Source organism: Tiliqua scincoides, chromosome 4, assembly GCF_035046505.1.
Source record: "Tiliqua scincoides isolate rTilSci1 chromosome 4, rTilSci1.hap2, whole genome shotgun sequence".
NCBI classification, from domain to species: Eukaryota; Metazoa; Chordata; class Lepidosauria; order Squamata; family Scincidae; genus Tiliqua; species Tiliqua scincoides.
This window is the reverse complement of record NC_089824.1, coordinates 212,795,910-212,810,766: the sequence shown is the minus strand read 5'-3', so window position 1 is coordinate 212,810,766 and position 14,857 is coordinate 212,795,910. Positions and strand designations below refer to the sequence as shown.

General features: G+C 48.3%; 1 protein-coding gene across 1 annotated transcript in view; it reads right to left on the bottom strand.

Moving 5' to 3' along the window:
- The window catches only part of PHACTR3 (phosphatase and actin regulator 3), a 255,263-nt gene that overhangs the window by 77,623 nt on the left and 162,783 nt on the right, over positions 1–14,857 (bottom strand). The window contains exons 5-7 of the mRNA XM_066624720.1: positions 13,375–13,578; positions 9,204–9,378; positions 2,278–2,525 (exon numbers count right to left, since the gene is read on the bottom strand). Coding sequence (XP_066480817.1) covers positions 2,278–2,525; positions 9,204–9,378; positions 13,375–13,578 — 627 coding nt within the window. The remainder of the gene's footprint in view (positions 1–2,277; positions 2,526–9,203; positions 9,379–13,374; positions 13,579–14,857) is intronic.

Below are 14,857 nucleotides of genomic sequence, written 5' to 3'. Positions count from 1 at the left end.
CACGTTGGATCACTCAGGGGGTGGGAGGAAGATTGGGTTGGGCAGAAAAGGTGCCCTCTCCTTTGGCCAGAATGGGAAAATGATGGGGGCAGGAAGGCAGGCGAATTGGGACCGGGAAGGGTCAGGTTCAGTGGCAGCTGCATCTGTCAAATCCAAGCCCTCTTCCTGGGCTCAATCCACCTTCATGGGTCCATGCTGACTTACATAAGAACATAAGAACAGCCCCACTGGATCAGGCCATAGGCCCATCTAGTCCAGCTTCCTGTATCTCACAGCGGCCCACCAAATGCCCCAGGGAGCACACCAGATAACAAGAGACCTCGTCCTGGTGCTCTCCCCTACATCTGGCATTCTGACTTAACCCATTCCTAAAATCAGGAGGTTGCGCATACACATCATGGCTTGTACCCCATAATGGATTTTTCCTCCAGAAACTCGTCCAATCCACTTTTAAAGGCATCTAGGCTAGACGCCAGCACCACATCCTGTGGCAAGGAGTTCCACAGACTGACCACGCGCTGAGTAAAGAAATATTTTCTTTTGTCTGTCCTAACCCGCCCAACACTCAATTTTAGTGGATGTCCCCTGGTTCTGGTATTATGTGAGAGTGTAAAGAGCATCTCCCTATCCACTCTGTCCATCCCCTGCATAATTTTGTATGTCTCAATCATGTCCCCCCTCAAGCGTCTCTTTTCTAGGCTGAAGAGGCCCAAACGCCGTAGCCTTTCCTCATAAGGAAGGTGCCCCAGCCCCGTAATCAGCTTAGTCGCTCTCTTTTGCACCTTCTCCATTTCCACTATGTCTTTTTTGAGATGCGGCGACCAGAACTGGACACAATACTCCAGGTGTGGCCTTACCATCGATTTGTACAACGGCATTATAATATTAGCCGTTTTGTTCTCAATACCCTTCCTAATGATCCCAAGCATAGAATTGGCCTTCTTCACTGCCGCCGCACATTGGGTCGACACTTTCATCGACCTGTCCACCACCACCCCAAGATCTCTCTCCTGATCTGTCACAGACAGCTCAGAACCCATCAGCCTATATCTAAAGTTTTGATTTTTTGCCCCAATGTGCATGACTTTACACTTACTGACATTGAAGCGCATCTGCCATTTTGCTGCCCATTCTGCCAGTCTGGAGAGATCCTTCTGGAGCTCCTCACAATCACTTCTGGTCTTTACCACTCGGAAAAGTTTGGTGTCGTCTGCAAACTTAACCACTTCACTGCTCAACCCTGTCTCCAGGTCATTTATGAAGAGGTTGAAAAGCACCGGTCCCAGGACAGATCCTTGGGGCACACCGCTTTTCACCTCTCTCCATTGTGAAAATTGCCCATTGACACCCACTCTCTGCTTCCTGGCCTCCAACCAGTTCTCAATCCACGAGAGGACCTGTCCTCTAATTCCCTGACTGTGGAGTTTTTTCAGTAGCCTTTGGTGAGGGACCGTGTCAAATGCCTTCTGAAAGTCCAGATATATAATGTCCACGGGTTCTCCCACATCCACATGCCTGTTGACCTTTTCAAAGAATTCTATAAGGTTCGTGAGGCAAGACTTACCCTTACAGAAGCCATGCTGACTCTCCCTCAGCAAGGCCTGTTCGTCTATGTGTTGTGAGATCCTATCTTTGATGAGGCATTCCACCATCTTACCCGGTAAGACTTGTGCAGTGATACCACTGGTGCAAATCCAAGTGAACCCACTAGGCTGACAGGGGCTTGCACCAAGGAGGCCGGGAGGGGAACTGCCCTACAGGATGCAGCAGGGAGTTACAGCAGATTGTTCTGCCAGACTAGCATCAGCGATCCAGATTTTCAGGTAGGGTCTTTCTCAGCACCTACCTAGAGATGCTGCCAGGGACTGACCATGGGATTTTCTGCATGGAATTCAAGTGCTCTGCCGCTGAGCCACACCCTTCCCTCCCACAACTTTCCATGACTGGGAAGTCAACCCATGGTTTGGCCAGGAAGCCCACCCATTGGATAAATTCATTGCTCCATCTCTAAAAAGGTTTCTGGAGTGAAGTGGAACCAGGCACTGGAAGAACAGCTCCACACTGCCCCAGTAACATATACTATCAATGGATTGAAGAGACACTTGTGGTCCATGCAAGGTTTCAGTTGCAAAAGGTTTCCTGTATAATGACAACACTATCTCCTTTTGTGTACAGCTGGCTCAACACAAGCATCTCATTAAGTAATGCAGAGGAGCAGATAAACCAGACCTTCTGTGTGACACAGTTTTTAAAAGTTAGGAAAAGGATTTTTCTTACCAGAAATTATGGAATCGTTCAGGACCTCTTCATCCTGATAGAATACCGAGTCCTCCTTGATTTCAGAGTTCATGATCAAGTTCTCTTTGTTCTCATCAGACTCCTTGACAGAATTCCGTTTGTTCTCTGGGTCGCTGCTGTGGCTCATTGAATTGTCCTTCTCTTTGCTGTGCTCGACGCTAGACGTTCTGGACGGGCGGACATCCACTCGCTTTTTGGGAGACCCTTTGTTTTCTCTTCCATGAAAGCTGGGGATGAGAGGCAAACAACAGGGGGCTTCAGGACAGGACTTACCACCACATAAGAGGAATCGGTTCCACAGTCAAATTCTCTGGAGGATTTTACTCAGTGGAGACCTAAGAAAGAATTGCTATGGGATTTCAGTGTTGAAGATGGAAAAGCCAAGATATCTCAGTATCTGTCACTGAAGACACAAGAGGGGCATTGACTGTTTTGAAATATGTTAATGCAGAGTGCTGGGCTGACCTTTTCAGAGAACATCGGGCGTGCTCGTAATGGCAAAGTTAAATTATACATCACCATTCTTCTTATAGTTTGGTAGCAATGTCAGATTAAGGTGCAAACCCTTAGGCACACTTAGGGCCCAATTCTTACTAAGTGCTGCCCACAAGACACAGCTATGCCAGCACAGGCTCCACTGCATCCTGTGGGCAGCTGGAGACCATGTGGTGGTGGAGAGGTACATAAAGTATGCATTTTTTATTTACCCTACTCTGCATTCACATGGCTTTCAATGCTCTACTTGGATCTGCACCAGTTATTTTGCAAGCACAAGTCCAAGCAGACCCGAGAGGGTGTGTTGAGGGTGACTTGGTGGTCAGGCCACCACAACATGCCCAAGACCCTGATAACCCACCCCTGATCTGCCCATCCCCTTCCCTCACCAGCAACATGTGCAAAATGGTTACCGATGGAGCGCAGCACATGCCATTGACATCCATTTTACAGCATAAGAACATAAGAGCAGCCCCAATGGATCTGGCCATAGGCCCATCTAGTCCAGCTTCCTGTATCTCACAGCAGCCCACCAAATGCCCTAGGGAGCACACCAGATAACAAAAGACCTGCATCCTGGTGCCCTTCCTTGCATTGGCATTCTGACATAGCCCATTTCTAAAATCAGGAGGTGGCACATAAACATCATGGCTTGTAACCCATAATGGATTTTTCCTCCAGAAACGTGTCCAATCCCCTTTTAAAGGCATCCAGGTCAGATGCCGTCACCACATCCTGCGGCAAGGAGTTCCACAGACCGACCACATGCTGAGTAAAGAAATATTTTCTTTTGTCTGTCCTAACTCTCCCAACACTCAATTTTAGTGGATGTCCCCTGGTTCTGGTGTTATGTGAGAGTGTAAAGAGCATCTCTCTATTCACTTTATCCTTCCCATGCATAATTTTGTATGTCTCAATCATGTCCCCCCTCAGGCGTCTCTTTTCTAGGCTAAAGAGGCCCAAACGCCGTAGCCTTTCCTCATAAGGAAGGTGCCCCAGCCCAGTAATCATCTTAGTCGCTCTCTTTTGCACCTTTTCCATTTCCACTATATCCTTTTTGAGATGTGGCGACCAGAACCGGATGCAATACTCCAGGCGTGGCCTTCCCATGGATTTGTACAATGCCATTATAACAGGGGTGCTCATACTTTTTTGGCTCGAGAGCTACTTTGAAACCCAGCAAGGCCCGGAGATCTACCAGAGTTTTTTTTACAATGTTCGCACCATCATAACATATAACATTTATGTGTACAATGTATGTTGGTGTACCTTAAGCCCCACTGAGTATAACAGGACTTATTCCTGACTAGACATGCCTAGGATTAGGCTGTGAGGCTGCAATCCTGGCCACACTTACCTGGGAGTAAGCCCCATTGAGTACAATGGGCCTTACTCCTGGCGTTTCCTCCCAGAGGCACCTGAAGGGGGGGGGTCGGCACTCCGCGATCTACTCATTTTGCCTCGCAATCTACCGGGAGATCGCGATCCACCCATTGAGCACCCCTGCATTATAATATTAGCCGTTTAGTGCTCAATTCCTTTTCTAATGATCCCAAGCATAGAATTGGCCTTCTTTACTGCCGCTGCACATTGGGTCGACACTTTCATCGACCGGTCCATCACCACCCCAAGATCTCTCTCCTGATTTGTCACAGACAGCTCAGAACCCATCAGCCTATAAGTGAAGCTTTGATTTTTTTGCCTCAATGGCATGACTTTACACTTACTTACATTGAAACACATCTGCCATTTTGCTGCCCATACTGCCAGTTTGGAGAGATCCTTCTGGAGCTCCTCACAATCACATCTGGTCTTCACCACTTGGAAAATTTTGGTGTCATCTGCAAACTTAGCCACCTCGCTGCTCAACCCTGTCTCCAGATCATTTATAAAGAGGTTGAAAAGCACCTGTCCCAGGACAGATCCTTGGGGCACACCGCTTTTCACCTCTCTCCATTGTGAAAATTGACCCCCACTCTCTGTTTCCTGGTCTTCAACCAGGTCTCAATCCAGGAGAGGACCTGCCCTCTAATTCCCTGACTGTGGAGTTTTTTCAGTAGCCTTTGGTGAGGGACCGTGTCGAACACCTTCTGAAAGTCCAGATATATAATGTCTACGGGTTCTCCAGCATCCACATGCCTGTTGACCTTTTCAAAGAGTTCTAAAAGGTTTGTGAGGCAAGACTTATCCTTACAGAAGCCATGCTGATTCTCCCTCAGCAAGGCCTGTTCGTCTATGTGTTTTGAGATCCTATCTTTGATGAGGCATTCTACCATCTACCAGTATAGATGTTAGGCTGACTGGCCTACAGCTTTCTGGGTCCCCCCTCTTTTCCTTTTTAAAGATTGGTATGACATTTGCTATCCTCCAATCCTCTGGCATCGTGGCTGTTTCGAGGGACAAGTTGCATATTTTAGTCAAGAGATCAGCAACTTCATTCTTCAATTCCTTAATAACTCTTGGGTGGATGCCATCAGGGCCCGGTGACTTATTGATCTTTAATTTATCAATGAGGTCTGAAACATCTTCTCTTTTAACCTCTATCTGACTTAATTCCTCGGTCAGGAGTTGCCGTTCGGGCAGCGGTATCTGCCCGAGGTCTTCTGCCGTGAAGACAGATGCAAAGAACTCATTTAATTTCTCTGCCATCTCTAAGTCTTCTTTTATCTCCCCTTTCCCTCCCTCACCATCCAGAGGGCCAACCGCTTCTCTGGCGGGTTTCCTGCTTCTAACATAATTGAAGAAGCTTTTATTATTCCCCTTAATGTTGCTGGCCATGCGTTCCTCATAGTCTCGCTTGGCCTCCCGTATCACCTTCTTACATTTCTTTTGCCACAGTTTATGTTCCTTTTTATTCTCCTCATTAGAGCAAGACTTCCATTTATGGAAGGAAGCTTCCTTGCCATTTACAGCCTCTCTAACTTGGCTCTTTCGTCATGTGGGCACCTCCTGGACTTAGTGGAGCCCTTCTTCCTTTGCGGTATACACTTCCACTGGGCCTCTATTACTGTTGTTTTAAGCAGCCTCCATGTACTCTGGAGAGATGGGACTTTTTTACCTTCCCTTTCAACCTCCTTCTAACCAGCCTCCTCATTTGAGGGAAGTCCACTCGTTGGAAGTCAAGGGTTTTTGTGAGAGATTTGCCCGGTATTCTTGCCCCGATGTGCATGTCGAAACGGATCACAGCATGATCACTGTTCCCCAACGGCTCCATAACATTGACATCTCTAACCAGGTCCTGAGTACAGCACAATATTAAATCCAGAGTCACCTGTCCTCTGGTGGGCTCCATGACTAGCTGCTCTAACGCACAGTCATTTAACATGTCAAGGAATCCGGTCTCCTTTTCGTGACCAGAACACAAATTGACCCAGTCTACGATGAGGATAATTGAAGTCCCCCATGATTACAACCCTGTCCCTCCTTGTCACCTCCCTGATCTGTTTCCTCATTTCAAGGTCCCCATCCGATTTCTGGTCTGGAGGACAATAGTACACCCCCACTATTACATCACTCCTCAGGCCTAGTAATTTAACCCACAGAGATTCTATGGTGGAGTCGGACCCGCCTTCAATCTCTACTTTGCTGGATTCTATCCCTTCCTTAATGTAAACGGCCACCCCACCTCCAACACGCCCCTCCCTGTCCCTCCTGTAGAGTTTATAGCCCGGGATTGTGGTATCCCACCGATTTTCTGCATTCCATCAGGTTTCCATTGTGCCACTATGTCAAGGTTTTCCCTAGTCACCAGACATTCCAGTTCTCCCATCTTTGCTCGGAGACTTTGGGCATTTGCATAAAAGCATTTGTACATGGAATGCCCCAGGATGGGCTGCTTATTAACTCTTTTCTCCCCACATCCTCTCACTGAGCCAAACCATCTATCACATCCCATCATGCTACCATTCCCAATTTCTTTTCCTACTCTGCCTTTACATTGTTGTTCTCTAACTTCCCCATCCTCGTCCCATAGGGATGAAGAGTTCTGAACCAGATGCCCCTCGGCTCCTGTCCGCTTTCCCCCAGGGATCAGTTTAAAAGCTGCTCTGCCACCTTTTTAATGTTATGCGCCAGCTGTCTTGGTTCCATTCTGGTTCAAGTGAAGCCTGTCCCCCTTGTACAGGCCCCGCTTGTCCCAAAACGTTCCCCAGTGCCTAACAAATCTATACCCCTCCTCCCTACACCACCGTCTCATCCACGCATTGAGACCCCTGATCTCCGTCTGCCTAGCTGGCCTGTGCATGGAACAGGTAGCACTTCTGAGAACACTACCTTTGAGGTCCTGGCTTTCAGCTTCCTACCTAATAGCCTAAGTTTGGCCTCCAGGTCCTCCCGGCTACACTTGCCCACATTGTTGGTGCCGACAAGCACCACAACTGCTACCTGCTCCCCAGCACTGTCTACCAGCCTGTCTAGATGAGAAGTGATGTCTGCAACCTTTGCACCAGGAAGGCAAGTCACCATGCGGTCTTCACATCTGTCGCAAACCCCCTCTCTATGTTTCTAATAATCGAATCCCCCACTACAAGAAGCCCCCTACCCCCCTCCCGCCAAGGAGCATCCTGAGTGCATTCAGATACGGGCCTGTCCCCTGGAGAAGGGGTCCCACCTAGGGGATTGTTTCCCTCCTCTCCAAGATGACGTCCTCCATCCCCGAGACTTCCCACCCGGGCAGCTGAGAAGCTCCACGCTTGAGGTTGGGACGAAGCCTGATCGTCCCCAGAAGTCTCCACATGGTCCTTCTCTGCCTGCCTCTGCTTCTCCAGGTCGGCCACCAAGGCTTCAAGGGAGCAGACGCGTTCCCTGAGTCCCTGGAGCTCCTTGCACCGAGGACCCACCCATGACTTATGCCTCAGTCATACATGTTGCACTCCATGCAAAACACTGGATAGCCCCCACCCTGCTGCTGGCTGTCTGACTGCATAGTTTGTTTGTTTGTTTGTTTAGGGGTACTTAAAAACCCTTCACTGGTTTGCTGCCCTCTTCTCAAGGGAAGAGAAGGACAGTGTCTGAGGCCCTGGCCTCCTCCTGCTGCTGAGGCTAAACTCACGGTACCTTACCTGGCACTTTGTTCCTGAGGCACTTGGTTTCCCAGAGGCCACACGCGCTTCTGCAGAGGGCTCACGCAGTGGCAGGCGCTAGCTTTATGCCCCTAGCTAGCTCCTCCTCCCTCCCTCCTTGCTGACTGAAAGGGGGCTGGTCTTCCCAGGTGAGATTACAAAAGATTAGGAAGAGAAAAGGCTGCTGCTGGGCCTAATCTACTCTGTAGGCTCCTGAATGGGGTGCTTGGATTTTCCTAATGGGGCTCTTATCACCTCCTAAAGGACAATGACTATGCTAATTTGCTAACAGCCGAACAGTGCCCCAATGCACTGGCTCAAGCCTAGTTTATCAGGCCTAGGATTGGGTTTTTACTTGGGAGTAAGCCCTACTGAGCTCAGAAGGAATTGCTTCTGAGAAAACATGCTCAGAATTGCACTCTAGGAAGCATACAGGGAGTGCACAGCATTTATCTATCGCCCAGGACAAAGTTTGGATTGCATAGGAATACTGGGGTGTGGATCTGATTCTTGTGATAGAGACGGAGGCAAGCCCCATCCAATGTGCATTTAGAATAATATGTGGGCAGTACCATGTGCAGAGCAAGAGCTCCTGAGCAAGCATAAACCAGATTTGTAGTCTCCACCTCTTCTTGTTGGAGGAAGGAGAATCATAGGACTCTGGTTTCTCCCTGAATGGGTTTCCCATGGGGAGCATCCATGGAACATATTACATTAAGTGGATGGTGGTGTTGTCTGCCTGCTCCTCCACCAGAGCCCTGCATGGAATGTGGCTGCAGCCAGTGGCATAGCTAGAGGGGATGTAAAACACTAAGTTTTGCAAGTGCTTGAGTATGCTGTGCAAGCAGCCCCTCGCCCTCCCTTTTGGAGAAATTCCAGACAGTGGTAGCAATTGGAGGTGTACACCTCCCAGCATTCGACTCTGTTTTGCTCCCACCACCCGGAATGGCTCCAAAGGGGAGGAACAGGGGCCACTTGCAAGGTGCATTCAGGCACCTGCAGAACTTAGTGCTTTACACTCCCTCTAGCTATGCCACTGACTGCAGCTCAATGGTACAGCACTTTCTTTGTATGCGAAAGATCCCAGGTTTAAGCTCTGGTGGTATCTCCAGGGAAGGTTGGAGAAGAACCCCGACAGAGAACCTGGGGAATCACCATCTACAAAGATCAACAAAACAGACTTAGATTGACCAGTGGTCTTAGCTGATAAAAGGTACCTTCATACATTTCTTCAATAAGCAATAAAATAGCCTTGCAAAAAGCAAGTGGGAAAGAGCTACGAAAGGCGAGTGACATGTGTTGATCAGTACAAGATGGTTTCGCAGCCCTCTGCACCCTGCAGATCCTTACCTATCCTGCCGGTGTTTGGTGGCTAGAGCTCTGTGAAGTTCCTCAATGACTCGGCTGGGAGGTAAAGGCAGGTGCACAGCGGCAAGGTGAGGGGAGCCGGTGGGTGTTGTGTGTTGTCCTCTGAGGTGGGGATCAGAGACTTTCTGGCCTGAGGGCTGGAAGGGAGCAGCTTGTCCTGAGAGTTGAGAGGAACCAACAATGACATAATTCTTCAAGATAGTGGGTGGAGGGGATTTCAAGGCAGGCTCATCTACTTCACTTCCTGCTGCTGGAAATAAAATCACGAAAGGGCATTACTGGCTGCATACAGAGGATGGATTTCTGGTGAATTCCCCAAGGGGTAGAACTTTCTCAACAAGCCATTTCTGGTTGCCTGACAAAGCAGTGACCCACAATCCACCACTCCTACTCTCTGCAATGCAGATAGGTTAGTAGGCACCATAATTCTTTGACAACAGTGATTTAATTTCCCCCCTCCATACGCAGAAGCTTACTGTGACCCAATCTGAATAGTACTGTTGGCAGATTCCAAGGTCTACCAGTGTACTGTGTGGTACATCATCACAGCAGCCTCTCCGATGGTCTGCAGAGCTCTACCACTAGTGCAACATCTAGATGACTGTGCACCCGTGGTACACTGTGCCGACCAGCCATCACCACAGTGTTACTGGCAGAAGGAGGATCAGCGTGGGGATTAGATTGGAGCAGGGATGGACTGGGGTGCAACAGGGGTGAATCTCAGCAGCAAGGACATCCACCACAGACCTTTTAGAATTCTTGCCTCATGAACCTTTTAGAATGCTTTGAAAAGGTCAACAGGCATGTGGATGTGGGAGAACTTGTGGATATTATATATCTGGACTTTCAGAAAGCGTTTGACATGGTCCCTCACCAAAGGCTGCTGAGAAAACTCCACAGTCAGGGAATTAGAGGACAGGTCCTCTCCTGGACTAGGAACTGGTTGAGGTCCAGGAAGCAGAGAGTGGGTGTCAATGGGCAATTTTCACAATGGAGAGAGGTGGAAAGTGGGGTGCCCCAAGGATCTGTCCTGGGACCTGTACTTTTCAACCTGTTCATAAATGACAGGGTTGAGCAGCGAGGTGCCCAAGTTTGCAGATGACACCAAACGTTTCCGAGTGGTGAAGACCAGAAGAGACTGTGAAGAGCTCCAGAAGGATATCTCCAAACTGGGAGACTGGGAAGCAAAATGGCAGATGTGTTTCAATGTAAATAAGTGCAAAGTAATGCACACTGAGACAAAAAATCAAAACTTTACATATAGGCTAATTGGTTCTGAGCTGTCTGAGACAGATCAGGAGAGAGATCTTGGGGTGCTGGTGGACAGCTCAATGAAAGTGTTGACCCAATGTGCGGTGGCAGTGAAGAGGGCTAATTCCGTGCTTGAGATAATTAGGAAAGGAATTGAGAATAAGACAGCTAATATTGTAATGCCATTGTAAAAATCGATGGTAAAGCCACACCTGGAGTATAGTGTCCAGTTCTGGTGGTAGCATCTCAAAAAGGATATAGTGGAGATGGAAAAGGTGCAAAAGAGAGCAACCAAAATGATTACTGGGCTGGGGCAACTTCCCTATGAGGAAATGCTACAACGTTTGGGCCTCTTCAGTCTAGAAAAGAGGCACCTGAGGGAGGACATGATTGAGACATATAAAATCATGCAGGGGATAGACAGAATGGATAGAGAGACACTCTTTTTCCTCTCACATACCAGGGGACATCCACGAAAGTTGAGTGTTGGGAGAGTTAGGACGGACAGAAGAAAATATGTCTTTACCCAGTGTGTAATTAGTTTGTGGAACTCCTTGCCACAGGAAGTAGTAATGGCATCTTGCCTGGATGCCTTTAAGAGGGGATTGGACACATTTCTGGAGGAAAAGTTCATTAGGGCTTACAAGTCATAGTATGTATGTGCAAGCTTTTGGTTTTAGAGGCAGGCTGCCTCTGATTGCAGGGGAGGGCACCAGGACGCAGGTTGTGTCTGTTGTCTTGTGTGCTCCCTGGGGCATTTGGTGGGCCACTGTGAGAATCAGGAAGCTGGACTAGATGGGCCTTTTGCCTGATTCAGCAGGGCTCTTCTTATGTTTACCAGATTTGGAATCCCCATCCTAGGCCTGGAACATCCCCTGAGGTGGAACAGATCTATACCAGCAAAAGAGCTGACTTGGATCTGAGTAACCACATAGGGGACCAGGCAGTGGCCAGAGAGGTAAGTAAAATTTCTCTTTACTAATCTCTCCCAGCTGGCCTGGTCCCCTGCTTGTGCGCTGAATATGGCAGAGGCTGCACTGGTGGCCCTAAGTACTGAGCAACAAGAGGTAGGATTGGGCAGTAAGTTGAATTCCATAATAGTAGCTGTGTGAGGGCCAGTCTCTAAATTCACATCAATGTCCCTGGAAATAAGCTTTCGTGTGAGGTTAGCACCATTAACCAAGTGGATCTTCTATATCACATCTACAGGCCATATACCAGTGCCAGCCACTGCCAGGAATATCAGTACCCACATGGAAACTCCCTTCCAGGTGGAAAAGCCATCTTGTGAGGAAGCACGGAGCTATAAGGTAAATACAGTGCAGCTGCTGCTACACAGGAAAACCACCATTCAGATGCTATTTAGAGTTGCATTCACAGGAGGTCAAATAGCATCAGTTCTGCACTTCAACAGTTGCATCAGTGGGAAACTAGCTAACTGGAAGCCAAGCTATATGTGACATGGGAGAGCCATGATTTCTTAATTCGGAGAACCAGAATTCCTCAATTTTTTTTTATGTTTAGGTCAAGCTTATGAGAATGTACCTTTATATGTAACCTTATGGGTAACATAAATATTTTGGGGGGAGGGAAATAGAAAGTTTAGTTTGGACAAGGTATATCTATCAATATATAGAGGTAAAGAATTACCCTGCACATGCCTGATCTCGTCTGATCTCGGAAGCTAAGCAGGGTCAGGCCTGGTTAGTATTTGGATGGGAGACCACCTGGGAATACTGGGTGCTGTAGGCTTATACCATAGTCTTTCGAGACTGAAGGTTGCCAACCAATGAATTCACAAGCACAAGATGTGATAATGGCAGTGGCGTCAATAGGTTTGCATCACCTGGTATGGGAGGCCAGCACTTCACCCCCATGGCGGATATCCTCCCATACAGTGGGCGGGGCAACGCCCTGGAAAGTGGGCGTGGTGATGCACCATCGCCTTGCGTCCTCTGGTTTTTTGGCTATAACTTTTGAATAATTTCACCACTGGGTAATGATTATCATGCTAAATGGCTTCTAAAAGACAGTGGAAAAAATTATGGATGATATCTATCCATGGCCCTGCTCAAGTCCTTTGGGTGCCTGGGCTTGAGGTGCCACTCTCCAATGTCTCCCCCCCCCATTTCCCCTTTGTCTCTTGACACACAAAGCACACCAACAGCCAAGGCCCTCTCCCCACAGCATTACCCCTCTTCCTCTCCCTCCACTTACCAGAGGCACCAGCAGTGGATTCCTCTGGCTTTACCAGCAGTGTGATGGTGGCAGCCACTTCTCTAGAAGTGGCAATAGTGGCAGTGCTTTGGCATCATTTGCAGCAGATGTCACTTGGCCTGCAGTGATGGTGGCAACAGATACCACTCTGGGTATTTCTGCTGTTGCTTGAGAAGGCAGTACTCAGATAAAGTGCTGAGACAGGAAGTGGGGAGTCCTTCCCACTTCCTTTCTCCTGAATGGGGACAGCTGTGGCCTCTGAAGTGAGCCCACCTCTCTCCCTGGCAGTGTGCTGTCCTTGAATGATGGACCCATTGGGCATAATTGGTGGGCCGGCCCAGAGCCCTAGTCATGTTGGCTACAGGTTACCTCCAAGTTCAGGGAAAAACAGTATACCTTAATACCAGTTGTTGGGAAGCAACAGTGGGAGAGGGGGATTTGTCTTTCTAGCCTGCCTGTAGGCTCCACAGAGACATCTATTGGCCACTTTAAGAAATAGGATGCTGGATTATGTAGGCTTTTGCTTAGCTCCAGCAGGGCTCTTCTGAGATTCTTTCATTCCTACATATTATAACATGGGAGTGGAAACATGATTTCCATTTCTGGCAGCAGGCCTGCATCCCTCATTGTGTGGACCTCTAACCAAAGCCATAAGGAAAATGCTTTCTGGATGGATGAGACTCACCTGGTGCAGTCTTGGAGACTTTGGATATGGTCTTCGGTGGTGGGATTGGAAGTGATGGAGGAGGGTTGGGAAGCTGTGCTGGGTTCCTTTCCGTTGGTTTCTGGGGTGATTCCGTGGATTCAGAAAGTAAGGCTTTTGGATTCTCTTCAGAGGCTGGCAGGCCGGCATTCTCCCGTTCGGCTGCGGAAGCTGGTGTCTTCTTGGCTGGAGGGACAGGACCAGAAACTGTGGGATTTGTGGATGTGAAATTACAAAGATTTCCAGCATCCAAGATGGTCACCAAATGCTGCCCCACCACCCTGATTTCCAAGGGGTGCACCAGCTACCACCACTCCCCTTCTTCAAGCAAGCAGCAGTAATGAAAGGTGGTATGCACCCACCAGAAGTCTGATGTTTGGGGCAGGCAATGTAGCAATGAAGGAATACATGATGCTCACCTTTAGCAATTGATGCATACCCATAGCAGTGGAGCACACTCCATCTCGACCACGGAAAAATGCTAAACGATCAAACGGCCAGGCTTATTGGTGGAAATGGAAACTGGCTGGGAAACTACTGGAACATGCTGTAATTTGGGAAACCGATGAGCTTTGAAGGGCTCTTATTCGCAAAGCACACATACTCACAAGGTCTCACACAGCTTCCTGTTCCATTTTCTGTGTTCTGTTTTGTAAGAAGAACAGTGTGGCATGGCTGCTACTGTGAACAGCAGTTGAATATTTCCTAGGACACAGGGCAGTCAACTAGATCACTACAGCAATCAGTCTGGCATGGCCAGCTTGATAATACACCTTTTAAACTGAATGGTTAGCACCTGTTGCTGGTTTTTTCTACCATAAAGAGCACAGTCAGGACAGGTGTGATCCAGTCTGAGAATGTAACAGGAGACAGGGGATTTTAACCCTTGGTACCCACTATAGTCCTGACCCAAGCTGAAAAGCCGCCATTCAAATTGGGAGCCCCATGTGTGGTGTTTACATTGGGAAGCTCAAGCACACTGGCACCAATTGTGCAGTAGGCATATCAACTAGTCTGGTTCCAAGAAACTGGAGAATACTATACAGAGGGGAGTTTTTTAGGTGTCTGTGGCTCCCTTGGGAAGGTATTTATCTGCCTGGAATATTGGTCTCATGGGATGTGATGGGAGGATAGACAGTGGGGGTGATGAAAGACTGACTCTCTTTCATGCCTCTGTCATACTTGAGACACATGATGATGATGATGATGATGATGATGATGATAAAACAAGTTTATCACATTTTATTCCACCCTTCCTTTAGTTCCTCCAAGGAGCTCTGAGTAGCATACATTGTTCTCACTCCCCCCCCCCCCACATGTTATCCTCACAATGATCCTGTGAGGTAGATTCAACTGTGGGATGTTGGGTGGCTCAGTCACCCAGTGAACTCCATGGCTGGCTAGGAATTTGGATCCTGATCCCCCCAGTCCTAACCTGACATTGTTATTATTGCACAACACCAAC